This window comes from Megascapheus bottae, chromosome 6 (genome assembly GCF_031878675.1).
Source record: "Megascapheus bottae isolate mThoBot1 chromosome 6, mThoBot2.hap1, whole genome shotgun sequence".
Lineage (NCBI taxonomy): Eukaryota > Metazoa > Chordata > Mammalia > Rodentia > Geomyidae > Megascapheus > Megascapheus bottae.
The window spans coordinates 43053019-43080446 of NC_143514.1; the positions used below are offsets into that span (position 1 = coordinate 43053019).

The window sequence follows — 27428 nt, forward strand, 5'->3', positions numbered from 1 at the left end:
TTGGAGCTCACCTGGGCAGGAAAATCTGTGAGACTCTTATTTCCAGTAAACTACCAAAAACCCAGAAGTGGAGCTGTGGCTCAAGTGGTAGAGCCCTAGCCTTCAGCAAAAGCAGCTCAGAGATAGCGCTTAAGCCCTGAGTTCAAGCAAGAACAGGCAAAACCTCCATGAACTGCATGTCTAACACATTTTATTTTATTTTATTATTGGGAGTACAGCTCCACTTTTGGCCTCTTTTTTTCGGGGGGAGGGGAGTTTCTGGTCCTGGAGCTTGAACTCTGGGCGGGGCCTGGATACTATCCCTGAGCCTTTTGGCTCAAGTCGATTGCTCTACCACTTGAGCTACAACTCCACTTTTTGGGTGGGCTTTTCTGTCTGAGCTGGCTCTGATCCATAATCCTCAGATGTCAGCCTGCTGAGTAGTTTAGGATTACAGGTGTGAGCCACCAGTACCCAGCTCAGTTATGGCTTTTTGGTGGTTGATGTGAGAAAAGAGTCCCGTGGACTTGCCTGTCGAGGCTGTTTTCAAATCACAGTCCTCAGGGTGCAGCTTCTTGCATAGCTAAGATTACAGGCATGAGCCACAGACACCCAGCTCCAAGTACCTTCTTTTCATGTCCGTATCCCATAAAGACACACCCAGAGGTGTGTCTCAGGCTCTAGGATCATACTGTTTATCTCCCTGCTTGGAGAGCTCAGAGCTCTCCCTGAGAGAAGGGGAGGGGGGAGGTGCGGGCACTTTCTCTGGTGGTGTTTCCTCAAGGCTGACTTACCTTAATTCTCATGAATCTCTCAGTGTCTCTCTCTTTCTCTTTCTTTCAGAACTCTCAAGTATTTTTCCAGACTTCGTGGATGAAGACTGCTTGAGAAACTGAAGGTTGTGCTCCTGAAGATGGAGAAGACAGATGGTAGGCAGGCTGTTTTCTATGCCCTGGTTTGAAGGGGCACTTGGTGTTGAAAGGGAGAGTTACCGTAAATCACTGAAATAGCCTCAGGAAGGGCTGTGGGGGCATTCTCCATGCAAGCAGTGCCAGGAGGCCCAAACCGTACATTAAAAAATATTTTTATTTTTTATATTTTATAAAATGTAGAATCTTGGACTTGTCTTCAGACATTTTTCTCATTTCATCCAAGCACCAAGAAAGGAGCGAGGCACTCATTTCTCATCATCTGCTGGGGACCATGAAAAAGGCACTATGGGTAGAGGAGTCTCCACTGACCTCTGTGTGACTGTCTTTGAGCCTCAGCCTATATGGATGTTAGCTTTGCCATGTAACAAAAGAGGTTTTGTTTTGGTTTGGTTTTTGCCAGTCCTGAGGCTTGAACTCAGAGCCTGTCCTTGGGCTTTCCTCGAAGCTAGCACTCTACCACTTAAGCCACAGCATCATTTCTGACTTTTCTATGTAAGCAGTACCCAGGAATCGAACCCAGGTCTTTGTGCATGCTAGGCAAGCACTCTACCACGAGGCCAAACTCCTTGAACTCTGGGCCTAGGCACTGTCCCTGAGCTCTTCAGCTCAAGGCTGCTGCTCTACCCCTTGAGCCACAGCACCACTTCTGGTTTTCTGGCAGTTAATTGGAGGTAAGAATCTCACGGACTTTAGTGCCCTGGCTGGCTTTGAACCGTGATCCTCAGATCTTGGCCTCTTGAGTAGCTAGGATTACAGGCATGAGTCACCCCGCCTGGCCAAAACAGATTTTGTGTGTGTAATTTAACGACATTGATTATTTCTTAAAAGGATATGTGGGGGGCCGGGAGTTTGGCCTAGTGGTTAAAGTGCTTGCCTAGCATGCATGAAGACCTGGGTTCGATTCCTCGGCACCACATGCGTAGAAAAAAGCCAGAAATGGTGCTGAGGCTCAAGTGGTAGAGCTCTAGCCTTGAGAAAGTCCAAGGACAGTGCTCAGGCCCTGAGCTCAAGCCCAGGACTGGAAAAAAAAAAAAAAAAAGATATGTGGAGGGCCAGGAGTTTAGCCTAGTGGTAGTGTGCTTGCCTAGCATACAGGAAGACCTAGGTTCAATTCTTCAGTACCACATATATAGCAAAAAAGCAGAAATGGTGCTGTGGCTCAAGTGGTAGAGCTCTAGCCTTGAGAAAGTCAAGGACAGTGCTCAGGCCCTGAGTTCAAGGTCCAGGTTGGCAAAAAAAAAAAAGGCTATGTGGATTGGCAGGGTCAGTATTCTAGTGTAAACTTGCTTAGCTGATCTGTTCTGGGCTCTGGGTGGCTTGCGTAGGGCAGGGTGGTTTGAAATAGCCTCATTCCTCTGCCATCTGGGTCATTGGTGGCAGGCTTGGTTAGATGGCACCTTTCATCCAGTAGGTTAGCAGGGCCTTGTTCACTGATGGTGCCAGAAGAGTTCAGGCATAGCAGAAACAGACAAATCTCAGTAGGCAACCAGTGTTCAAATGCTTGCTGTTTCCCTCTGGAAAGCCCTGGTCAAGATAGTATGGGAATAGCTGAGGGAAGGAGTGACATTGTCTAAAAAGAGCTGTACTCTGCACCGGACTCACATATCGTAAGCTCTCTGTACTTCACCTATACAGTCACAGTCTCTGGCTCATGCTGGTCATCGGAGTTACTCAAAAGCTCTTGGGTTTAAAAGGGCAATTGGTTTTGAAAGCCAGTCTGAGCAGGAAAGTCCATGAGACTCTTCTGTCCAATGAAATTACAAAAAAAAAAAAAGAAAGAAAGAAAAGAAAAGAAAAGCTGTAAGTGGCACTGTGGTTCAAGCAGTAGAGCACTAGCTTTGAACAAAAGAAGGTCAGAGATAGCACCCAGGCCCAGAGTACAAGCCCTAGTACCAGCCAAAAAAGAAAGAACTAAGGAGACAATGCACATGTATTTATCAAGTAATAAGTAGTTCGTTTAGCACATGCCTTCACAAATCTTCCCCTCTTCCATTCCTGGAAATTTGCTGAAAGTCAGACCCCAAGTCCTTGATTTGTGATCAGTGCTTGTTCCAGATCACCCACGCTCTGTCAGGAATCAGGAGAGCCCCTTATCCCTTGGTATTACATGGCCCTGACTGGCGCAGGACCCAGGGGGCAGATATTGGTTACAGCTGGGCCTCTTGCTTTTTTCCAAATGTATTTAAAGAGCCAGCCTTTCTCCCCAGGGAGCTGCCTTTGCAGTGGAGTGGTCCCGCAGAGCACCAGTTCCTGGGGAGAGGGAGGGACTGTCACCCTGCCATCTCCCTTCACTGGTGCCCATTTAGCATCAGGATTGATGCTGTCTGCATGGCTGCCCACGATAGCTGGAGAAAAAACACTCTTCAGTCATAGTGTTTCACAGACTGAGACAGAGAAGGAACCGTGGAAAGGCTTTTGAAGATGTTCATTTAATTTCTATTCTTTCTGGCTTTTGTGGAGTCATTTTTCTCTTGGTTGTTTTTTTTTTGGTACCCATCTCATTCAGAAACTTGAATATAAATATTCACACTTTTTTTCCTCTCTATAAATGCCCCTACTTAATTCATTTCTAATAGCTATGAGCTACCCTTACTTCTTCTCTGACTCATTTTTCCCCTGTCTCCTGTCATTTCTTGGGGCTCTCATGCCCCCTAGAGAGTGTGGTTTTCATAGAGTTTGGTATTTCTAGGAGAGAGTCCTGAGTGAGTCCTTGCCCTCATCTGCCCCTGGCAGAATCAACCAGCCACAGCGTAGCATCCTCACCCAGTACCTACTCCATGCTATGTTCCCTGATAATAATAACAGTGGCTCCATGAGTTGCCTTGTTATTATCTTCACCTTACAAAAGGAGAAAGTAATGCACACAGTGAAAGATGACAGGATTCAAATCTAGCCAGCTGACCAAGTGTTGGGTTACCTTATTGGAATTTCATTTCCAACAGATGGTTATCCTCCCTCTACCTCCTCCGTCCTAGAAGCTGGGATGACAGGCATGAAGCCCCATACCTAGCTCTAAATCTGCTCTCTGTCACTTGAGGCTATGATTGTGTGGACTGGGCAAATCAGTGTATTTCTCTTGAACGGAGTAGTAAGCAGATAATGTAGTCTGTCTTTGTCTTCTACATCACAAATCTCTCTAACTTTAAACAACTCTCTCTCTCTCTCTCTCTCTCTCTCTCTCTCTCTCTCTCTCTCTCTCTCTCTCTCTCTCTCTCTCTCATTTTACCTGTCCTTATAATGCAGGAGGCTTCTGAGTGAGCCCCTAGGCTTACAAGTATGGTTCATATCTGAGACCCGAGCTACTCAGGAGGCTGAGATTTGAGAATGGAGGTTTAAGGCCAGCCCAAATAGAAAAGCCTCTGAGACTCTCCAGTTAACTACCAAAAAACTAGAAGGGGAACTGTGGCTCAAGTGGTAGAACATGAAAAAGCCCTGAGTTGAAGCTACAGTAGGATGAGAGAGAGAGAGAGAGAGAGAGAGAGAGAGAGAGAGAGAGAGAGAGAGAGAGAATACAATCACTCCCTTTCCCTTTATTACCTTAAGCTTCTCTCATTTTTGCCAAGTCAGCAGTCTCCCAATTGGTACCCTGACCTCTGGTTTATCCTTCCCATAATCCTTTGCAAGAATGTTCTTTTTGAACTAGATATAATGTCATGTACCCATAATCTCAGAACTCAGGAGATGAGGCAGATGGACCTTAAGTTTAGGACTAGCATAGCATACATAGTGAAAACCTGTCCAAAACAAAATAGCAACAAGAAGATCCTATTTGAGATCCCAGTTAATCAAGCCACTCCCTTGTTAAAAACCGTTCAAGGGACGGGAGTTTGGCCTAGTGGTAGAGTGCTTGCCTAGCATGCACGAAGATCCGGGTTCAATTCCTCGGTACCACATACATAGAAAAAAAAAGCTGGAAGTGGTGCTGTGGCTCAAGGGATAGTACTAGCCTTGAGGAAAGCTCAAGGCTAGTTCTCAGGCCCTGAGTTCAAGGCCCAGGACTGGAAAAAAAAAGCATCAGGTAAAACTGTTCAATAACTCCTGCTACCTAGAGAATGAAGTTAAAACTCTTCACTATGCATATAAATGACTTCTGGATCTGACACTTGTTAATCTTTCCAAGTCACAGGGTCCCATGTCCCTCAGAAGGTGTGGCCCTGTGGCCTTTTTGATATTCAGGGGCCCTTCTTTGTCACTACCTTCTTTCTAGTCCATGAAACATGTGGTATTTCCTTACTTACATGGCATTTTAAAAGTGCAATTCACATTTGTCCGGCAAGTTTTCAGGAGAAAAGAATGCTGGCTAAGCTTGGTCACCTGTGCCAGTTCTCACATATCTTCATGTACCTGGAGGCTGGGACAGCTGAGACATTTAACTAATGTGGAAACCATATTTATTGATACCGCTGGCTTTTGCAGTTTACTAATACCTACTTAAGGGACAGAAGTTATTTATTTAGCCAGTACTGGGGTTCGAACTCAAGGCCTTGGCATTATTTCTGAGTCTTTTTGCTTAAGGATAGCACTCTATTACTTGAGCCACTGTTTTATTTCCAGCTTTTTGGTAGTTAATTGGAGATAAGAGTCTCACGAATGTTCTTGCCTGGGCTGGCTGTGAACCATGATACTCAGATCTCAGCCTCCTGAGTAGCTAGGATTACAGCAGGCATGAGCCATTGATGCACGGCTTATTTTTTGGAGGGGGATGGGTTGGAGGGGGAGTGCCAACCCTAGGGTTTTAAACTCAGGGCTTGGGCTGCTTTCTCTGAGCTTCTTTGCTCAAGGCTAGTATACTGCCACTTCAGCTACAATTCTACTTTCAGCTTTTTTGGTAGTTTAGTGGAGATAAGAGTCTGACTTTGAACCTCAATCCTCAGGTCTCAGTCTCCTGAGTAGCTAGGATTATAGGCCGTAAGTCACCAGCACCCAGCTGGCTTTTTTTTTTTAATGCTAAGAAGAAGAATCCTGTATCTGATCCTTCAAAACCTTCTGTGTCTAAGTTGTCAGTGAGTCCTTCTGATTTGGTAAATTGCTATCCACTTCAGCAGTTACATGTCTCAGCCCCTTCCTCCCCCCCCAAGCCAGCATGGAACCATTCTGGTTTGCTGCCTTACAGAAAGATTCCACAGTAGCAACTGAGATGACACTGAAAATTACAAAGTATTCCCTCTCTCTATGGCCTTCAGATATTGGCTCAATACACATTGATTTAGTAAGTTGTTTTCCCAGCACAGCCACAAAAGAGCATAATTTAGAGGCTAGAACACTTAGGAGAAATCTTACATGGAAGTATTCAATCTAAATTAGACACACACACACACACACACACACACACACACACTGTCCCCCTTTCTTTCTTTTGTGTGCTGGTACTGGGGCTTGAAATCTGAGTCTTAAGATCTCACTTGGCTTTTGTGCTCAAGGCTGGCTTGCTACCATTTGAGTTAATACCTCCACTTTTGGCTTTTTAATTTTTTATCTTTTGTCAGTTGTAAAGTTTGAACTCAAGGCCTATGCGCTGTTCCTGAACTCGTTTTGTTCAAGGCTAGTGCTCTACCAATTTGAGCCACAGCACCACTTCTGGTTTTCTGGTGATTAATAATAGAGAAGATCCTTACAGACTTTCCTGCTCGGGCTGACTTTGAATTGGGATCCTCACATTTCAAGCCTCCTGAGTAGCTTGGATTATAGGCATGAGCCACCTGCACCCAGCTTACTTCTGGCTTGTTTGCTGGTTAATTAGAGATTTATCTGCCCAGACTGGCTTTGAGCCCTGATCCACGGATGTCCCTGGTAGCTAGGATTACAGGTGTGAGCCGTCAGCACCTGGCCTTAGTCTCATGATTAATTTATCTTCTTTCTTTGTATGTGTTATATCTCCCAGCCAATGACCAGACCTCTCAGAAGGTTGAAGAGAAAGACCCTCCAAAAAGTCACCCTTATTCGGTGGAGACGCCATATGGCTTTCACTTAGACCTTGACTTCCTCAAGTATGTGGATGACATTGAGAAGGGAAACACCCTCAAAAGAATTCCTATCCACAGAAGAGCCAAACAGGCCAAGTTTAGCACCTTACCCCGGAACTTCAGTCTTCCTGACAGCGGGGCCCGTCCTCATGTTCCTCTTCCTCAAAAAGACTGGTCTCCAGTGGTGCCAAGGAAGGTGTCACTGGGGACTCAGGGACAAAGCCAGGCCCAGCGGCTGGGTGATCCCCTCCAGGGCCCAGCCAGCGGGAGTGAGCTCAGCTACCACAGGAAGGCCCTGCTGGCCGAGGCCTCCAGGCAGTTGGAGGCTGCTGGCCCAGAGGATGTAGATCTGGCCTCTGGGACTGGGCGGCCTCAGCTTTTGAGAGCATCCAGCATGCCAGCCACACTGCTTCAAAATAGGGCCTTGGAGGAGGCAAGCCCGGGCTCCGGATCCCCTGGGCCTCCAGCCGTTCCTCCACTTGTGGGAGAAGACAGTGTCTGTGATGGTGCTTTTGGCCCCTCAGAAGGATTTGCAGGTTTTCAAAGCTCCAGCTCTCCAACATCAGCCCAGCTGCATGGCAGGGTGCAGGTCCAGGAGGGGACTGAGTCTGCAGAGGGTAAGGGGGAGACCCCAAATGACCTGTGTCTTCCAGGCCCTCCCTCCTTCCAGAATGTTGTTCCAGATGATGGGGAAGGAGAACCTGGAAGCAGAGCAGAGGTGGTGTTCACGCCTGACTCCTCCACACCCAGCCCTCCACCTCTTCCATCACCCATACCTGAGAATGAGCTCCCACTGGAGGAGATTGAGCTCAGCATCAGCGAGATCCCGCCCCCACCTCCAGTGGAGGTGGATGTGAGAAGCATTGGCATCCGGGTCACCGAGGAGAGCCTGGGGCTGGTGGGGTTCGATCCCAGTGCTATTTCCAGTCTAAAGCAGCAGATATCTTCCCTGGAGGGCGAGTTAGCTGGCAGCACAGAGCAGCTGGCTCAGGTCAGAGCTGCTCTCCAGCAGCACAAAGAGGAAATCAAGGCCAGAGAACAGAGGATTCAAGAGCTAGAGTCTTCCCTCACTCAATTAGAAGAAAAGCTCAGGCACAAGAATGCCAGAGCTGCTCAGGGCCAGACAGATGCCGTGGTAAACACAGATCCTGTCTATGGCCTCATTCCCTGGGAGTCACGTGACAAAAGTATCGGGGTCAACCTGAGCATCACAGACTCTGAAAGCTGGGGACCCAGGGCAGGGGCCAGTGGCCTCTTATGGGGGCAGAATAGTCCCATGGCAGGGAAGCAGAGTTCTTTAGAATATGTGCCCTCCCAGCTGTCACAGCCCAAGGGACCTGAAAAGGGCCTTGCCTCATCTTTATGTAGCTGCCTGTCCACAGAGCTCAGAATAGAAGAAGACAGCTCTGAGCCAGACAGAGCTCTACAGGCAGCCGTAGAAGGCCCAGCCAGGGCAGTAGGCGGCTCTTCATGGAGCAGCCACAGAGAAGCCACCCCAGAGGCAATGCAGGAGGCCAGTGCAGAGCCCCCTGGAAAGGAGCACCCAGAGAGACCAGTGAGCTCACCGACCGACGCCACGATTGGGCAGTATGTGAAGAAGATCCAGGAGCTCCTGCAGGAGCAGTGGAACTGCCTAGAGCATGGGTACCCAGAACTGGCCAGTGCCATCAAGCAACCAGCCTCCAAGCTCAGCAGCATCCAGAGCCAGCTGCTCAGCTCCCTCAACCTGCTGCTGTCTGCCTACTCTGCCCAGGAACCTGCTCAGGACAATCCCTCGGCTCCATCATCCCCGCCAATAGGTAAATACCAGGGTGCCAGACCAAGAGCTGTTCCTCCTTTATAGGCCAAGTTGGGAGGGAAAGGATTTTAATTGCATCAGTGTGGTTTTTGTGTGTGTGTACATGTGTGTGTATATGCATATATGATTATATATGTATATGATTTTAGCACCTCCAGAAATTTGATGGAATAAAAATTGATCTGTGTAAAAGTAGAAGGGGGCTGGTACCTCTGCTTCTTATTATATGGACTGATTGCAAAGCCACCACATACAATGGAGCAGACAGTACAAGCCACAGAGGCCCTAACAGGATCCAAGTGGCAATTCAGCCCACAGTCTAACTGCCAGGTCATGTAGCTGCAGCTGTCGGTCTACAGAGATGATGCTTCGTCTCATTTGCATAGCATAAAGTCCAGCTGTGTGCTCTGCCAGCATCTTTTCCCGGTCTCTTGGCCTCTGGCATTCCTGCCTTCCTTTTTAGCATTCCCACATCAGAAGTCATCCATAAGCCAAGGGCAATGGCTCATGCCTGTAATCTTAACTCCTCAGAAGGCTGAGATCTGAGGAATGTGGTTCCCTCAAAGCAAGAATTTCAAGTATTTATTTGCTTATTTATTTATTTTGGTACAAGTCCTGGGTCTTGAACTTAGGGCCTGTGAACTTTTGTACTCGAGGCTAGTGCATTTTACCACTTGAGCCAGAGCTCCACTTCTAGGTTTTTGGTGGTTAATTGAAGGTTTACTCAGACTTTCCTGCCATGGCTTGCTTTGAAGCTTGATCCTCAGGTCTCAGCCTCTTGACTAGCTAGGATTACAGGCGTGAGCTACCACCACACCAGCTAGAGTCCTGGTTTTGCTGCCTCAAGATCATTCTAATCTGTGATATTGTGTCTACCTAGAGATCTCCCCTCCGACCAGCCTTAAATCCATAATGAAAAAGAAAGACTATGGCTTCCGTGCAGGAGGTAATGGGACCAAAAAGAACCTTCAGTTTGTTGGGGTTAACGGTGGGTAAGCATCGCCTGCTGCTGCTTCCTCTCCTGCTGTTGTTCTTACTGCTCTGTTCCTGGGGAAAGTATCTGGTTTGTGTTCTGCGAGGCATTTAATCTCCAGGGTCATGTAAAACTCCATGTTGGGTATACATGGAGTTTGGCTCACTGCCAGCTGTGAGCCTCTGTTTTTAATATAGCTAGGTTTTGGTCTCCCCCAGGGCCAGGACTCATTCCAGGTGACTTCTGGAAACTTAAGTAGGTACCTAAGTCCCTTTGAGGAAGGCCTTTGATTTGACTAGCACAAGCTCCAATGATTTGTTGAACTTGTAAGTTTTATCAGTTTAGGCCAGGCACTGGTGGTCAGGCCTGTAATTCTAACTATTCAGGAGGCTAAGATCTGAGGATCATGGTTCCAAGCCATTTTGGGAAGAAAAGTCCGTGAGACTCTTTATTTCCAATTAACTACCCCAAAACTAAAAGTGAGGGTGTGGCTCAAAGCAAAAGAGCTGAGGGACAGGACTTGAGTACAAGCCCCATGATGGGGGTCAGGGGAAGTATCAGTTTATTTACTTATCTTATCATGTTAGGGACCAAACTCAGGGCTTTGAGCAAGCTAACAAGTGCTCAACCACTAAACCGAACCACAGCCCAATCAATTAAATTTTTTTCATCCTTTAACTTAATATAAATCCCATCCCATAATCCTAGCTACTCAATAGGCTGAGATCTGAGGATTGAGGTTCAAAGCCAGTTCTTTGGCACTAAGAACCTGAGACTCTTATCTCTAATTAATCACTAAGAAACTGGAAATGGGGCTGTGACTCTGAGGTAGGGCAGTAACCTTGAGCTGAAGAGTTTAGGGACAGCACCCAGGCCCAGAGTTCAAGTCCAACAACTGATCAAAAAAAAAATATTTCTATCCCAAAGAACTAGATTGTTGGTATAGAGCATGAATCATGACTTTCATACTCTAACTAAATGAACATTGGATTTAGAAGGTTGTAGAGAGCTAGAAGTGGCTCAAGTAGTAAGATGCCAATTGAGCAAGACGCTGAGTGAAAGTGAGATCCTGAATTCAAGCCCCAATACTCTAAAAACAAAAGGTAGCATAGAATATAGTAATAAAGAGAAATGCATAGTAAGTAATTTCTTGTCATTGTGTGGCCATGATAATACATACACAGATTAACACATCTATGATGGGAACTGGACAATATAATCTTGTTGGACCGCTATGTTGTAATCTGCTGTTGAGTATACATTATTAAGCGGTACGTGGCTGTATTTTCTAAACGGCTCATTCAAAAATAGTTACTAAATAATATGCTAGATTATGAGAATGCAAAAGTTAAATCCTAACTATTTAAAATTTAACATTTATAATACTGGGACTTGATGGCTCATCCCTATAATCCTAATTACTCAGGAGTTTCAGATCTGGAGGATCCCTGGTTCCAAACCAGCCTGGGCAGAAAAGACTGCAAGATTCTGTCAACAGCTAACCAGAGAAAGAGTGTCTGGAGGCTTAGCTAATGTAGCTAGAGTGGTAGCCTTATCCCAGCAAGCTGAGTGAGCATGAAGTCCTGAATTCAAGCCCTGGCATCAGCAAACAAAAAAGAAAAAGAAAAACAGAAAAAGAAAGAAAGAGAGAGAGAGAGAGAGAGAGAGAGAGAGAGAGAGAGAGAGAGAGAGAAAGAAAGAAAGAAAGAAAGAAAGAAAGAAAGAAAGAAAGTGAGCCAGCACAGTGGCTCACACCTGTAATCCTAGCTACTCAGGAGGCTGAGATCTTAGGATCAAGGTTCAAAGCCAGCCCGGGCACAAAAGGACTGGAGACTCTTATCTTCAATTAACCCCTAGAAAATGGGAAGTGGGGCTTGGCTCAAGGGTAGGGAGGTAGCCTTGAGCAGAAGAGCTCAGGGATAATGCCCAGGCCCAGAGAAAGGGTAGTAACTTTGAGCTGAAGAGCTCAGGGACAGCGCCCAGGCTGAGTTCAAGCCCCATGATCTCTCCCCTCCCCCCCCCCAAAAAAAAAGAAAGAGAGAGGGGCTGGAGGCCTGATTCACATAGTTGAGCATCTGGCTAGTAAATGTGGGGCCTTCAGTTCAAACCCCAATGCTGCCGAAACCCAAAAGACATATATTAAATTAAATGCCAACAACCTGCTAGGGGGTACATTTTTTTATTAAGTAATAAATCCTGGCCCTACCTTTGTAAAGCTCACAGATGAGTTCAGGGGAGTTTGGCCTAGTGGTAGAGTATTTACCTAACATGCATGAAGACCTGGGTTCAATTCCTCAGTACCATACATAGAAAAGCCGGAAGTGGTGCTGTGGCTCACGTGGTAGAGCTCTAAACTTAAGGAAAGTCCAAGGACGGTGACCAGGCTCTGAGTACAGTCCCTAGGGCTGGCAATAAATACATAAATAAATAAATACATAAATAAATAAATAAAATAATAAAAATAAAAAAGCTGTTCAAACACCAAAATAAGTTTGCTGGCAAGGATGTGCAGGGTGCTGTGGGTGTAAAGGAGGAGCCCTAGCCCTGCAGGCAGGGGGTCCAGGAGCTGCCACGAAGAAGGGCACACCAAGAGGGAAGATGCTAGATGCCAACAGGAGTGTTGGTGTCAAGGTGGTTCAAGGAAAGAATCAGAAATCATGAAGCGGGGTGTTGCAGGCAGCGCAGCTCACACTTCTGATGGTGTGCTACCCTGTGGCTGGTAAGGAAGTAGTTTGTTTTGGTCCTGCCCTACTTTGTGTTCAGAAGCGGGGAATCAGCCTGACTGGTAGCCTAATGTAGTTGACTCTCACCAGGCTTGGCCCCGACCATTGCACAGCCTGCCTTGCCTACCCCTAGCTGTGCCTTCCCTCACGCCACTCCCTCAGGCCTTATCCGTTTCCACTTCCCTTAGTGCTGCTTCTGCTATTCCAGTGCTCTACCAGTTGACCAAGGCTGCTACTGGAGACCGGGTTGGCCTCAGTTCAGAAGACTCTTGACATAATACACCTCAAGTGCCATCCACCTCCGGTGAACACTTCACACCCAAGGGTTCTCATGGGAAGTCAAGAGCTGGGTTTGGTGGATTATACCTGCAATCCCAGCTGGTGGGAAAGTGGAAATCAGAAGTTTATGGTTCAAAGCTGACTGAGCAAAGACTAGCTGAAACACAAACAGAAAATAGAAGAACTGGGGTGGCCCAAGTAGTGGAACACGTGGCTTAGCAAAGTGAAATCCCAGTTTGGGGGGAGGGCGGGGGAATAATGAAAGAAAAGAAGAGGAAGGAAGAAAATAACTCTCGACACTCTTGTCTTATGACTTATTTATTGTATCCCATTGTTCTTTACACTATATGAATATAATAGATGATCACGTTTTATTTTCTGCCTCTTTCCACAGGCTTATCAGCTCCTTAGTGCAAGGACTTTGCTAGAGCATTTAGAATAACTCCCTAGCACCTAGGTACTCACTAAGTTTCTGCTGAATGAATGCATTTACTTCCAGGTAGCTTTTTTGTTTGTTTTTTGTTTGTGGTAGGACTTGAACTCTGGGCCTGGGCACTGTCCCTGAGCTCCTCAACTAAAGGCTACCGCCCTGTCCCTTGAACCACAGTGCTGCTTCCAGTTTTCTGGTGATTAATTGGAGATCAGAGTCTCAGGGACTTTTTAATGCTCGAGTTGGCTTTGAACCATGATCCTCAGATCTCAGCCTCCTGAGTAGCTAGGATTACAGGGGTGAGCCACGGAGCCCAGCTTCCCAGGTAGCTTTTATGGAGGCAATTCTAAGATAACCTGCACTGGGTAAATATACTAGCCCATACTTAATCTCAAAAACAAAAGGCTCCTAGCAGAAGCACCTGAGGCTAAAGCAGGTGGGAGGTGTGCATGCTAGAGAGCAGGGTGGGCGTGAACATTCAGTATTCACAGAAGCCTCAGTCAGGGCACCCACATGGAGAAAGGAAGCCATGGGCCCCACAGCTGTGTCCTTCAAACCCAGCTGGGTACAGCACCCTCCTCCATGTGCGTCTTCTGTGAAACATCAGCATTAGAATCCGTGACTCTCCAGGACTGGCCTTTGGCCTCTAGTGTGATTCCTCACTGGAGTCTCTTCAATATGAACGTAAGCAAAGGGAGTGTCCTGAATCAAGTGATCCCCTTGACTCACTTCCACTGTAAGCCCAGGTTCAAACAGGATGCAGCTGAGAAAGGCCCATGCTGGGTTTACGTATTTGCGAAATGCACCCTGGGCTCCAGCAGGTGGGCTAAAGGAGGTCTCCAGGTGACCCAGTGTCAAGAAGACTTAATCTGGCAGTTCAGGACACTCAGAGCCTGAATTTGGATTAAAGCTTCCTTCCTTAGCAATCTGGACTGTCTAGAATGCAGGGGTCAATTAGGGGCAGGCTGTTCATGTGTTTACTACACAGGGCAGTTTTGTTATCTTTTGTGTGGGTGTGGGTATGGGTATGTGCTGGTCCTAGGTGGGGCTTGAACTCTAGGCTTGTGCTGTCCTGGAGCTTTTATTTTTTTTTCCTCAAGGTTAGTGGTTTGGTAGGTAATTGGAGATAAGAGTCTCTTGGAGGACTGGGAGTTTGGCCTAGTGGTAGAGTACTTGCTTAGCATGCGCTAAGACTCAAGTTCAATTCCTCTGTGCCACATACATAGAAAAAGTTGGAAATGGTGCTGTGACTCAAAGGGTAGAACTCTAGCCTTGAGAAAGCCCAAGGGCAGTGCTCAGGCCCTGAGCTTAGTCTCCAGGACTGGCTGGTTTTGTACTGCACACCTCAGTTCCCAGCCTTCTCAGAAGCTAGGATTACAGGCTAAGCCATTAGGGCTCCGCAGGCTCATTATCTTTTCTTCTGAAATAACCTCGGGCGTGAGAACCTCCTTGCTTCTCTGACACTGGAGTTCCTCAGAGCCCTGGCCCCCGCCTATAGAAGCAGGTCCTGGAGAAGGTAGTGGACACACTGGGAAGGTTATCAGAGGCCCACGTTGATCTCATGAGGGTGGACATGGGTCCCCTCATGCAGGACAGACCGAATGACCTTTGTGACCTTCCCTAGCTATGAGACCACCTCCAGCGAGGACACCAGCGGTGAAGACAGCTCGCCTGAGGACTTGTCCGAGAGTGAGGTGGAAAAGAAATGCAAAGGTCCAGAAGCCAAGCAGGGTGGGGATGCCCACACCAGCTGTGAGACTGGACAGGTTGTCTCCCAAGGCATCATCAGCACAGGCCAAGAAGATGGGCCTGGAGAAGGAGTCTCCCATCCCAAGATGGAGAAGTGAGTCAAATGGGTACAGAGGGGCAAAGACATAAAGTCATCCTTCTATCCAATTACTTGGTCCTGTTGTCATTCATTCTTCCATTCAGCAGTGGTTAATGAGTCTTTGTTGTATGCTAGTTAAGCTAAACAGAGGTGACTCCTGCCTTTATGGAATGCATGCCCAGAGTTCTGCTTATGCATTCAGCATTTACAAAGCACTGGGAATGTGAGGCACTTTATAAGTATTGTCTCTTTCATCTCCCCTCCCCTTTTTCCCCCTCTTCTTCCCAGCCCTCTTTCCCTCCCCTCTCCTTCCTTGGTTTGCTTACTTGCTTTTTCCCCCTCCCCTCCTTCCCTCCCTTCCCACTCTCATTCTCTCTCCCTGTCTTGCTCTCTTCCCTCCTTCCCTCCCTCTTTCCTTCTCTCTCTGACCTTTCTTCCTTCTGTGTCTATCTGTCTCTCTTTCTCCTCTGACCCTTATAAAACGTAAGCTGATCTCAAACGAATGGGATTCTTCCTCAACCATGTGGGTGTTGGAATTTGGAATTACAGGTGTGCACTACCATGCATAGCTATAAAAGTATTACTTTATATTATCCTTTTGGGACTGTTGCCCCCACTTCACTGATGTAGAAGAGCAGGCAGAGAGAAGCATCAGCAAAGAGAGCCTCTCTCTCCCTCTTTCTCTCTCTCTAGTCGGTTGTGGGGCTTGAACTCTGGACCTGGGTATTGTCCCTAAGCTCTTCAACTCAAGACTGCCACCTATCCACTTGAGCCACAGTACCACTTCCTGTTTTCTGGTGGTTAATTGGAGATAAGAGTCTCACAGACATTTGTGCCCAGGCTGGCTTTAACCTGCCATCCTCAATCTCAGCCTCCTGAGTAGCTTGGATTACAGGCGTGAGCCATCGCACCCAGCTTGGACCTGGGATCTTTTCTCCCCTCTGGTTGGCTGCCTTGCCACACACACTATCTTTGAAAGTGATAGGTAGTTGTACCACATGACAGAGTACAACTGCCTTGGCAGTTGGACATGTTTCCATTGACCAAGTTCTTAAGCTGATGTTGCTTCAGGTTCCTCATCTGAAAAATGTGGGCAGTAGCAGCCTGTCAGCTTTGATTTGAAAGTGGTGTGGAAACAGGCAGGAGAATGCTTGTGTCACGTCTGTTGAGGGGTAGGCTCTCCACAAGAAGTAGTAATGGGCAGTCAGCAGCGCTGCCATCACCATCCCCATCCAAGGCCTGGTAGGAGGAAGGACAAGTCCGTGTCAAGCAGGTCCACAGTCAAACTGGGACAAGCAAGTGGAGTCTCTTAGTGATTGAGGCCTCTGCATGGCCGACATCTGCCCTCAGGGAGACCTTGGAGAGCATTCGCCCTGTGACCAGCAGCTTCAAGTCTTTGCATTGGGTGGACTGACTCTATTAAGAGGTCCTTCATGGAGGAGTAAATAAACTGAAGAATTTTTGTTGTTGTTGTTGTTTTGTTTTGTTGGCCATTGGGCTTGAACTCAGGGTCTGGGCACTGACTGAGCTTTTATCCTCAAGGCTAGTGCTCTACCACTTTAAGCCAGAGTGTCATTTCCAGTTTTCTAGTGGTTAATTAGAGATTTAAAAAAATCTCATATTCTTTTCTGCTCTGGCTGAATTAGAATGGTGGCTCTCGGATCTCAGCCCCCAGTGGCTAGGATTATAGGGGTGAGCTATCAGCAGCCAGCTGATGATGGTAGAAGTGGCCTACCTAGTCTGGGTATTAGAGCTACTGGGAAAGGAAAGACATTTTGTCCATTTTATGGAGATGTGATTCTGTCTTGTGTTTTTCTGCCTTTTAGATGTAAGCCCTCGGAAGAGTTTCTTAATGCATGCCGAGCATTGAGCCAACATCTGCCGGAAACTGGGACTACCCCTGACCAGCTCTTGGTATTTTAAATTTTCTTGCCCCATAGAGACCTCTGGCAGAGTGACAGTGGCAGTCGTGTGAGTGCCCACACTGCCTGAGGAGTCCCTTGGGAATTCTGTCACTACCCCAAACACTGCCACCTTAGGTGATTGGTTACACTCAGCAAAGAGAGAAGAAGGAAGACCAGGGACGCAGAGTGACTGTCATGTTTGCAGTTCACTTAGAGGACAAATCAAGATTAGTTTAGCCAGACAGAAGAGGCTACCTAGAGTAGCTATTATAAATGATTTCCCACTCTCTGTGGAAAGAGCACTAGATTTGGAGTCTTTTTTTTTTTTTTTTTTTTTTTTTTTGCCAGTCATGGGCTTGAGCTCGGGGCCTGAGCACTGTCCTTGGGCTTTCTCAAGGCTAGAGCTCTACCACTTGAACCTCAGCACCACTTCCGGCTTTTTTCTATGTATGTGGTACCGAGGAATCGAACCCGGGTCTTCATGCATGCTGGGCAAGCACTTTAACCACTAGGCCAAACTCCCGGTCCCTAGATTTGGAGTCTCTTAATTCTATGTGACCAGGTGGAAGCCCTGGTGGAGCTGTGTGACTTTGGAAGTCATATATCCTTTCTGCAGTGTTTATAACCAAATCCAGGACCTGAGGCTTGTGTTTACAAGTGCTCTACTGCACTACTCAACTATGTTCCCAACCCCCTTCTTCTTTTCTTGAGATAATTGTACTGTGGAGTGCAGGCTGACCTTGAACTCGTGATCATGTTATCTCTGCTTCTCATGTGTTAGGATCTCAGGCATGTGTCACCACACCCAACCATATACTCTTTGAATCTTACTATACCTATTACAAAAATGAAGCTCTCTTCGTATTTCCATGGTTGTACACAGTGGGGTCTTTGTACAGCCTGGTTTGACTCTTAGGCCATAGCTTCTGCTGCTTCTCCTTTTCCTCTTCCTCCTCCTCCCTCCTCTCCTCCTCCTCCTCCACCACCTCCTCCTCCTCTTCCTCCTCCTCCTCCTCTTCTTCCTCCTCCTCTTCCTCCTCCTCCTCCTCCTCAGTTGTGGGGCTTGAACTCAGGGCTTTGGCACTGTTTCTAAGATCTTTTCCTCAAGTCTAGCACTTTTCACTTGGAACCACAGCTTCACTTCCAGTTTTTGAGTGGTTAATTGGAGATAAGAATCATACTGGAGCTTTTCTGCCCAGGCTAGCTTTGAACTGCAATCCTCAGATCTCAGCCTCCTGAATAGCTAGGATTGCAGGCATAAGCCATCAGCCCTTGCTAGGCCTTTTGGAGTAAATAATCTAAATGTGTCATCTTTTGTGTGTGTACTGCTACTAGGGCTTGAATTCAAGGCCTGGGTACTGTTCCTTAGCTTTTTTTTTTTTTTTTTTTTTTTTAAACAAGGCTTTTGTCTTTTTCGGGGGTTGTAGGGAGGGGGGAATCATGGGGCTTGAACTCTGGGCCTGGGCACTGTCCTTGAGCTCTTTAGCTTAAGGCTACACTGCCCTACACTTGAGCCACAGCCTACCTTCCCCAATTTCTAGAGATTAACTGGAGATAAGAACCTCATGGCTTTTTAGTGCCCAGGCTGGCTTTGAATTGCAATCCTCAGGTCTCAGACTCCTAAGTGGCTAGAATTACAGGCTTGAGCCACCAGGCCCGGCTCTGTGCTCTTTTGTACTGATGATTCTAGTCACACAGAAAGCTGTGGGGAAGGGGGGGTGGGAGTGGGACAAAGCAGAAGCATGAGAATCAGACCTGTCCTCTGGTGGGATACGAGCCCCAGCTGGGGAACCTCCTGAAAAGCGAACTTTTGGGTGTTTCAGAGGCAAAGCTTGAACACTATCAGTCAGGAGTGGTTCCGTGTATCCAGCCGGAAGTCGTCTAACCCTGGAGTGATGGCTGCCTACCTCCTCGGGATCCAGCCTCACTCCCCACATCTCCTGAAACTGCTGGTCAACTTAGCTGATCGCAATGGGAACACGGCCCTTCATTACAGCGTGTCTCATTCCAACTTTGCTGTCGTGAAGCTGCTGCTGGACACAGGTCAGAAAGGGTTCATCTGAGTCTGGGTCCCTTTCTCAAAGGTTACTTAAAAAAAAAAATGAGAGGGCGGGGAGTTTGGCCTAGTGGTAGAGTACTTGCCTAGAATGCACAGAGACCCAGGTTTGATTCCTCAGTACCACATACATAGAAAAAGTCAAAAGTGGTGCTGTGGCTCAAGTGGTAGAGCTCTAGCCTTGAGAAAGTCCAAGGACAGTGCTCAGGCCCTGAGCTCAAGCCCAGGACTGGCAAAAAAAAAAAAAAAAGAAAGGAAGAAAGAAAGAAAGGAAGGAAGAGAGAGAGAGAGAGAGAGAGAGAGAGAGAGAGAGAGAGAGAGAGAGAGAGAGAGAGAGAAAGAAAAGAAGAATTGGTGCTGGTGGCTCACACTTGTAATCCTAGCTACTCAAGGGACTGAGATCTAAGGTTCATGATTCAAAGCCAGACCAGGTAGGAAAATCCATGAGACCTTTTTTCCCCTTCTGGTCCTAGGGTTTGAACTTGGACCTAGGTGCTGTCCCTTATTCTCTCTGTGCTCAAGGCTAGTTCTCTACCACTTGAGCCACAGCTCTACTTCTGGCTTTTTCTGGGTAGTTTATTGCAGATAAATTGCCTAGCTGGCTTCGAACTCCCATCCTCAGATCTGTCTCCTGCATAGCTAGGATTTTAAGCATGAGCCCCTGGTGCCCAGCTCCCTGACACTTTTATCTCCAATTAACTAGGAAAAAGCCAGTATTGGAGTTATGGTTCTAGTGGTAGAGCACCAGTTTTAAGTGAAAAAGTTAAAAGATGGCACTCATATCCTGAGTTCAAGCCCCAAAAATGGCACCAAAAAGAAAGAAAAAACAAAAAGGAAATGAAGAAAGGGAAGGATGGAAAGACGTAAGGATGGATATTGGGTGCCAGTGGCTCATGCCTGTCATCTTAGCTACTCAGGAGGATGAGATCTGAGAATTGTAGTTCAAATCCAGCCTAGGAATGAAAATACATGAAACTCTCATCTCTAGTCAACCACCAAAAACAACAAAAGCCAGAAGTAGAGCTGTGGTTCTAGTGGTAGAGCACTAACCTTGAGCAAAAATGCTCAGAAACAGTGCCCAGGCCCTGAATTTAAAGCCCCAGGACTGGCCCACCACTCCCCTGCCCCCCCAAAAAATCGAAGAAGAAAGGAAAGGCAAAAAAAAAAAAAAAGCCAAGTAGTCAGTTTAAAGCTGCTGAAAATGTAAAGTGGTGATCCAACCCTCCAAGGAAAGGACACTCCTGTCTGGCGGTGTCCTGTTGAAGCAAAACAGAGTCTGGTTGCTGGCCTGCAAGTTGTCTCAGCATCCACTGCTCCGTTGACAGGTGTCTGCAATGTGGACCATCAGAACAAAGCTGGCTATACTGCTGTGATGATCACTCCCCTCGCTTCTGCAGAGACCGAAGAAGACATGGCTGTGGTCTGCAAGCTCTTAAGAGAAGGAAATGTGAACATCCAGGCTACTCAGGTTGGTTGTGTGAAGTCGTCTCTCTGCTCTTTGATAAAGGGAAAACGTCTCCCAGGATTTTTCTACAATGGATAAGAAATTCCAAGGCCTGAATATTTCATCTTTAATAACGATTCCTTGGATGGGGCCCAGTAAACTGTTACTTTAAGCCCTAGTCTATAACCAGACACATTTTTACTGGACTTCACTTTGTCAACCAAATCTTCCCAAACATACTGAAACTTTGGAGAAAGCCAGTAGGGGGCCTCCACAAAGCAGGTCATTGGTTGCTCTAAGACACTCTAAGCCCCTGTGGGTAACCCCTTGAGCCTGACCTAGACATCTAAGCAGACAAGATGTTCTATGGAAGCCCAGTTCTTTAGAGTTCTCACCTGCCATTCTTCTCTTTTTGAGAGTTAAGAAAGGTGAGGGACATCAGGCTGATAGAGAAAAAAAACAAAAAACAAAAACATGGAGAGGCCAGGCAGACAGGAGCTGCTGTTTATCAGCTGTAGGAATATGACAATCTACTTTCCTAGACCCAGGGTGTCACTGAAGAGCCATTATCTCTCTAGTAACCAAGCAGTGTGCTCAGCATGCCTCCGTACTCACTGAAACAAAAGCACATCCCCAGACCCACCCATCTCTTTCATCCTCACCAACTGGGGTCGGTGATATTATTTTGGACACAGAAATCATGTTCTGTCCTCTGGACAGGGCCATGGCCTTGAGGCACAAAGCAATCCCGTGAATTACTGGACACACATGTCCTAACATTTTTGGAAAAATCCATCTCAATTCCAGAGAAATGGAGACCCAGGCTGCCTCACAATCCATGCTTGTGAGCAGACACCTGTCACAACCCTGATATAGATGGTGACAGCTAACTTTGTCTTCCTCAACATTTATCATCATCTACTTGGTGCTAGGCACTGTTATCAGCATTTCACGCTGAGAAACAGAAAGATTGACAAACTGCGATACAAGTACTGTCACTAAACCAGATCCCAGGCCTGGACTGTAGTGACAGCTTTAGAGAGAATGTTTGACTGAGGTCTTGAGAGGAGTTCATCAGATCGATGTGCTGGGTGCATCCTTTACCGGAAGTAACCTCCCTAAATCCTTGTGGCCCTTTGTGCAGGGAGGCCAGACCGCCCTGATGCTGGGAATCAGTCATGACCGGGAGGATATGGTCCAAGCACTACTGAGCTGTCAGGCAGATGTCAACCTGCAGGACCACGATGGATCCTCAGCCCTCATGTTGGCCTGTCACCAAGGTAATGCCGACCTGGTGAGACTGCTCCTGGCACACCCAGCCTGCGACAGCAGCCTAACTGACAAGGTGAGGCTTAGAGATTGAACAAGGACGTATTTAACTTCTGGTTGTGAAAAGTGTCCTGTGGAATTCAAGAAACTACACAGCTGAAGAAGTAAAACCAACTTCATAAGGCTGTTGTAGGATTCTAGTAGAGTGATGTGCAGTAAATACTTAGAGCCTAAGAGCTGAGAAATCCATCATTCCAAGAAAAATCTGGCCTGGCTTGGTCCTGAGTCTTAAGTAGTCATAGCAAAAATAGCATGAAGTAGCAGTCCTGCTGGGGAAACTCAGTGGAGAATCTAGACAGGCATAATAAGGCATAAACTCTACAGAATCCTTTCTGATTATTGAACTGAAAATACCTCCTTGGCACTAAGCCACTTTGTGGCCCATTCCACCAGAGCAGCCTCTTGAAGTTACAATGCCAGATGAAGGCCTCTTTTTTTTTGTTGTTGTTGTTGTTGTTGGTCATAGGACTTGAACTCTGGGCCTAGGTGTTATCCTTGAGCTCTTTAGCTGAAGGCTATTGCCCTACCCCTTCAGCCACAGCTCCACTTCCACTTTTCTGGTGATTAATTGGAGATAAGAGTCTCATGGATTTTAGTGCCCCAGCTGGCTTTGAACCTTGATCCTCAGATCTCAGCATCCTGAGTAGCTAGGATTACAGGTGTGAGCCAATGTGCCTGGCCTTGCAAGCCTCTTAAATAAATATTTTCATAAGATGATGGTGATGATGATGATGATAATGATAGTGTTGATGATCCTGCTGCTGATGGATGGTAATGACAATGATGGTAATAATGGGGATGGTAATAATGGTGATACTGGTAAAGTTGGCAAAGTTAATTGGGGCCAGGAGCATAGCCTAGTGGTAGAGTGCTTACCTAGCATGCACAAGTTTGATACTTTGGGGTTTGATACTTTGGTACCATGTACACAGAAAAAGCTGGAAATGGTGCTGTGGCTCAAGTGGCAGAGAACTAGCCTTGAACAGGCCCTGAGCTCAAGCCCCAGGACTGGCAAAAAGAATAAAAAGATGATGATGATGATGATGATGATGATGATGATGATGATGATGATGTGCTGGGTAGTATGATAATGATGATTTGGTGGTAAAGGTGATGGTGGTGATGGAGATGAGGACGATGATAATAGTGGTGACAACTAGCATATTTTGAGGGTACAGTCAAAACCAAATCTAGGGCCGGGAGTTTGGCCTAGTGGTTAAAGTGCTTGCCTAGCATGCATGAAAACCCGGGTTCGATTCCTCGGTACCACATACATAGAAAAAAGTCGGAAGTGGTGCTGAGGCTCAAGTGGTAGAGCTCTAGCCTTGAGAAAGTCCAAGGACAGTGCTCAGGCCCTGAGCTCAAGCCCAGGACTGGCAAAAAACAAAACAAAACAAAAAAACAAATCTATTGCTGCTGCCATTTTGCTGGAGGAAACAGTTACCAATAGTTAGGGTGCCCATCTAAGACCACCCTGCTCCACCAAACTCCTAAGTCCATACTTAACTGCTTCAAAGCATCCTTAAATTGGAAACTTTAGAAGGCCTTCATTATGCCTGATCTATAGTGAGTTTGTGATAAATTATTGTCAAACTCAAAGATACCTGCATCCCAGTGCATGCATGCACACATGCACATATACATGTGCGTGCACATGTACGCACGTGCACACATGCTTCCCATCCTACCTCTTCAAGTCCATCTCTAGCCTGCAGCATTTCCGGGCAGGCGTACCATGCCCACTTACTGCCACTCACAGCATAGTCTCATTCCTTCCAGGGTTCTGACAGAGGCTTTTGAGGGGGGACATTCATCCTTCCTGGGTGGTCTCACTTTCCCTGCCCTCAGATGGAGGCTGTCATCTCCAGATATGCTCTGTCCCCTGGGACTGGCCCAGTGGTTCTTTCCCATGCTCACAGTAAGCACTGTGTGTTTACGGAGAACTTCCAGGCTAAGGAGGCTCCTCTGACCATTGCAAGGGGAGGGCCAGAAGTGTAAATAGTCCAAGCTCCTCCTCTACCCAAGGGCACTTCTCTCTAGTCTCCTGTTTAAAAACCCTTGCTTTTCCAACTCTTGACCCATCTAAAGAAGTTCTCTTAGATTTGATTGCTCTGAGTCTTCACCATAGACTGTTGACTGTGGAGAAATGTCAGGCCTGCTGGCCTACAACTGAGCAGGCTGGGCTAGGTATGTGTGTAGGAGTGGGGAAGGGAGCCCCAACTCTTGGAGACTTTGATTTATCCGATAAGCACACCAATAGCAAGGTGGAAAGGGTGAGAGGAGAAAGAACGAGAGGGTGTACCCAGAAAGTTCAAGGCCAACATGGACTATACAGTGCGACCTTGTCTTTGAGCAAATGAAGGAGGAGAAGAGAGAAAATAAAAAGAAAAGGTTCAGGGAGTCATTGGAGTTTTGTGAGAAAGAACTTTGTATGTTTTGTAAAGCCCATGTGCCATCTTCAAGGTCCTTGTGAAATACTACTTCCTTCCTGTCCCCCAGTCCTGTCCCCATCTTTTCCCACCAGTGGCCTCCTTGTCCCTCTCTTCCTTTCCCTCAGCTTTTTGCCCTGTACTACAGTTATGGAAACTGGTTCCACTCTAATTCCAAGGGAAAAACCTAAAGAGTTTAAAGCTAGAAGTTCACAGGTCCTACCTGCTTCTGTGAAAATGTTGTCACTGGGACTGGTAATGTGGCTCAGAGGTAGAGTGGTTGTCTAGCATGCATGAAGCCCCTGGTTTGATTTCTCAGTACCACATGAGCAGAAAAGGCTGGAAATAGCACTGTGACTCAAATGCTAGAGCACTAGCCTTGAGCAGAAGCAACTCAGGGACAGTGCTCAGGCCATGAGTTCAAGCCCCAGAACTGGCAAAAAAAAAAGAAAATGCTGTCACATTTCAGGAAGTAATTCTGTATACATACAGTAGAGGGCAAGCAGTAGGGTTAGGGTGGCCCCCAACCTGGCAAATACCTTCCTACCATTGAAAGAAAAAAAAATTTAAATCATGTCATGAGCTTAAATAGCCTCAGGTCAGATTTTATGTCCCAGTAAGTTACCCCCCCCCAAAAAAAAACCCCAAAACTCGATGGTTTTTCAAATGTGTTTAGTTTTCACAGTTCTAGATGTAGGATTTGCTTACTCTAAGACTGGTATCCACATAGAACTTGTACCAATCCACACCCTGGACTGCCATTTCTTGTGATCTTCATTTCTCCTTTCTTTTTTTCTCTTCTTCCTTTTTCTCTCTTCTTCCTTCCCTCCTTCTTTCTTCTGTTTTTTTCTTTCTTCTTTCTTTTTCTTGTCAGTCCTGGGGCTTGAACTCTGGGCCTAGGACCTGTCCTTGAGCTTTTGTGCTCAAGGATAGCACTCTACCATTTGAACCACATGCCCACTTTCAGTTCACAGATTTTTCTGCCCAGGCTGGCTTCAGACAGACCTCCATCCTCAGATCTCAGCCCCCTGAGTAGCTAGGATTCCAGGCGTGAGCCATGGGCACCCAGCCAATCTCATTTCTCATTATCCAAATGCCATTTGAATCACCTGCCTTTGTGGGGGTCTCTGGATTTGTGAAATGTACTCCCCTACCTTTGATGTAGCCCCTCCTCCTCTTCTCTGTGCTGAAACGCAGATAGAATGAGATTTCCTTTTCCTTTGCTTTCTCCTCTGCAGGCTGGCCGCACAGCGCTGTCCATTGCTCTGAAATCACCCACCTCATCCACCCATGTGGAGATTGCTGAGCTTCTGCGGGCCCACTCGGAACAGAGCAGGTCCTTGGAGCTGTAGGATCCATAGAAGAACTGGCACCCAGAAACAAAAGGCTCCTTTTCTGGACTCTCCCTTGGTCTTGGAGAGGACAGGGGTCATAATCACAGGGCAGCCCCTCACCAGAAGAAGCCATGTCAAATATGCATATACGTTCCTATCGTGTAAATCTTAGGATGCTTGTAGCTTATAGGCCTTGCTGCCAAACCACTCCAGGGAAGGGTCCACGGGGGAGAGCGAGCACGCTGTCACTGGTGCCATCTAGAACTTCTAAACATCCTCGGCCTGGAATTCCTTGTGATTCTACCTTTCAGCACTGTGGAGCACACCCATCTACACACATGAGATAAGCAATACTTTTTACATGGAATTTTAAAGTGTATTAGCTTTTTATTTTGAATCAAGATCATACAGATACGTCCCGTTGAATATGCACGTCTGGAAAGGATTGGAGGAGTTGCCATCCTGGAAATTGTTGTCAAGAAATCTCTAGGGAAATAAGTCACCATGATGACAGGTGAAATGACCAAGTCCTACTTGGTTTAGATGGAGTTGACACAGAAGCCTTCAGTCCAGACACAGTAGAAAGGAAGATATTGAGTCTATGCCAAGCATAATCTTGAACACTTTGGCTCCATGGGTATTGGATTTAATCAGGTAATCTAGTTTTATGACACACTGTAGATGTATTCAGGCAGCATTCTTCACGTGTAATGAAATGAATGGAAGGGATCTTTCTCCTTTGGTGACCTCAAGAAGTCACTACCTTCCTTCCATGACACTGTGTATGAGCAGGTGTCTGCTCTGACGCATCCCAGGCCCCTGGCCTCTGGGCTCTGGAGCAGGAGGCGGGCAGACTTAACCTGTAGCCTACTCTATTGAACAATTGTTTCCTAACCTTTCCTAGTTCTAAGACTCCCACATTCATGGCTTACATTCATGGCTCATATATGCCAATCTAGAAATGTGGGATTTTTTTTTTCCTCTCTTTTTTCTGTGTTGATATTGGAGCTCAAACTCAAAGCTGGGTGCTGTCCCTTAGCTTTTTCACTCAAGGCTGGCATTCTACCACTTTTGGCTTTTTGGTGGCTAATTGGAGACAAGAGTTTCACAGACTTTTTGGTCTGGGCTGGCTCTGAACTGCATACCTCGTATTTGAGCCACCAGCACCTGGTTTATGAATGTATTCTTGGTCTTATATGAAAATTTTAAAACAACCTCCCCCCCCCACACACACTTATGTTGAAAGTTGACAAACCTCACACTGAAAACTCAAATCCTGAATTCTCATTCGGGCTGGAGCACGTGTTGGCTGGTGCTCCTGGTGGGTCCACAACAGGCCTTGGATGTCGGTTTCATCGGCTCTAAAAGCAGAAGTGATCATCCAGTCTACCTCCCAGGGCTGTTTCATGAGAAACTGCCCGTGGAGATCTGGAAATCTAGTTTGCCATCCAGACTGTCTTCACAAATGGTGTAACCAATGTCTTTATACAGCTGTGATCTCTAAGAACCAAAGTCCCTGAGCAGGCTCACTGACATGTATTGAAGTTGCTCAGAAGTAAAAGAGAGCAAGTGGTGAGCTCATGAATGCCTCGAGAGCATTCGTGCCAACCTCAAAACACACAAGAGCAAAACCACACATTAAGGAATGTCCCAGCTTTGCAAACAAACATGAAAATGCTCTTAGATCCCCTCAGCATGCAGCACATGTGGGATGGAGCCTGGTGTTCTGAACTTCTGACCAGTCCCCAGAGGTGAAGGCATTTTTTTTTTGGGTGGGGGGAGTGGGTGGAGGTTGGTTGTGAGGCTTAAACTCTGGGCGTAGGCAGTGTCCCTGAGCTCTTCAGCTCATGGCTAGTGCTCTACCACTTGAGTCACAGCACCACTTCTGGTTTTCTGGTGGTTAATTGGAGATATAGAGATTCATGGACTTTTGTAACAGGGATGGTTTTGAATCAACCAAGATCCTCAGATCTCAGCCTCCTGAGTAGCTAGGATTATAGGCGTGAGCCACAGGCACCTGGCCAGTC

General features: G+C 46.8%; 1 protein-coding gene across 1 annotated transcript; it reads left to right on the plus strand.

Moving 5' to 3' along the window:
• The first annotated feature begins 820 nt into the window (after window positions 1-820).
• On the plus strand, window positions 821-27428 carry Kank4 (KN motif and ankyrin repeat domains 4). Its single transcript, XM_090334723.1, has 9 exons — window positions 821-908; window positions 6793-8673; window positions 9553-9664; window positions 14702-14920; window positions 16732-16819; window positions 18633-18852; window positions 20191-20333; window positions 21454-21654; window positions 25306-27428. The coding sequence occupies exons 1-9, from the start codon at window positions 893-895 to the stop codon at window positions 25417-25419; spliced, it is 2994 nt and encodes a 997-aa protein (XP_090190849.1). The 5' UTR covers window positions 821-892; the 3' UTR covers window positions 25420-27428.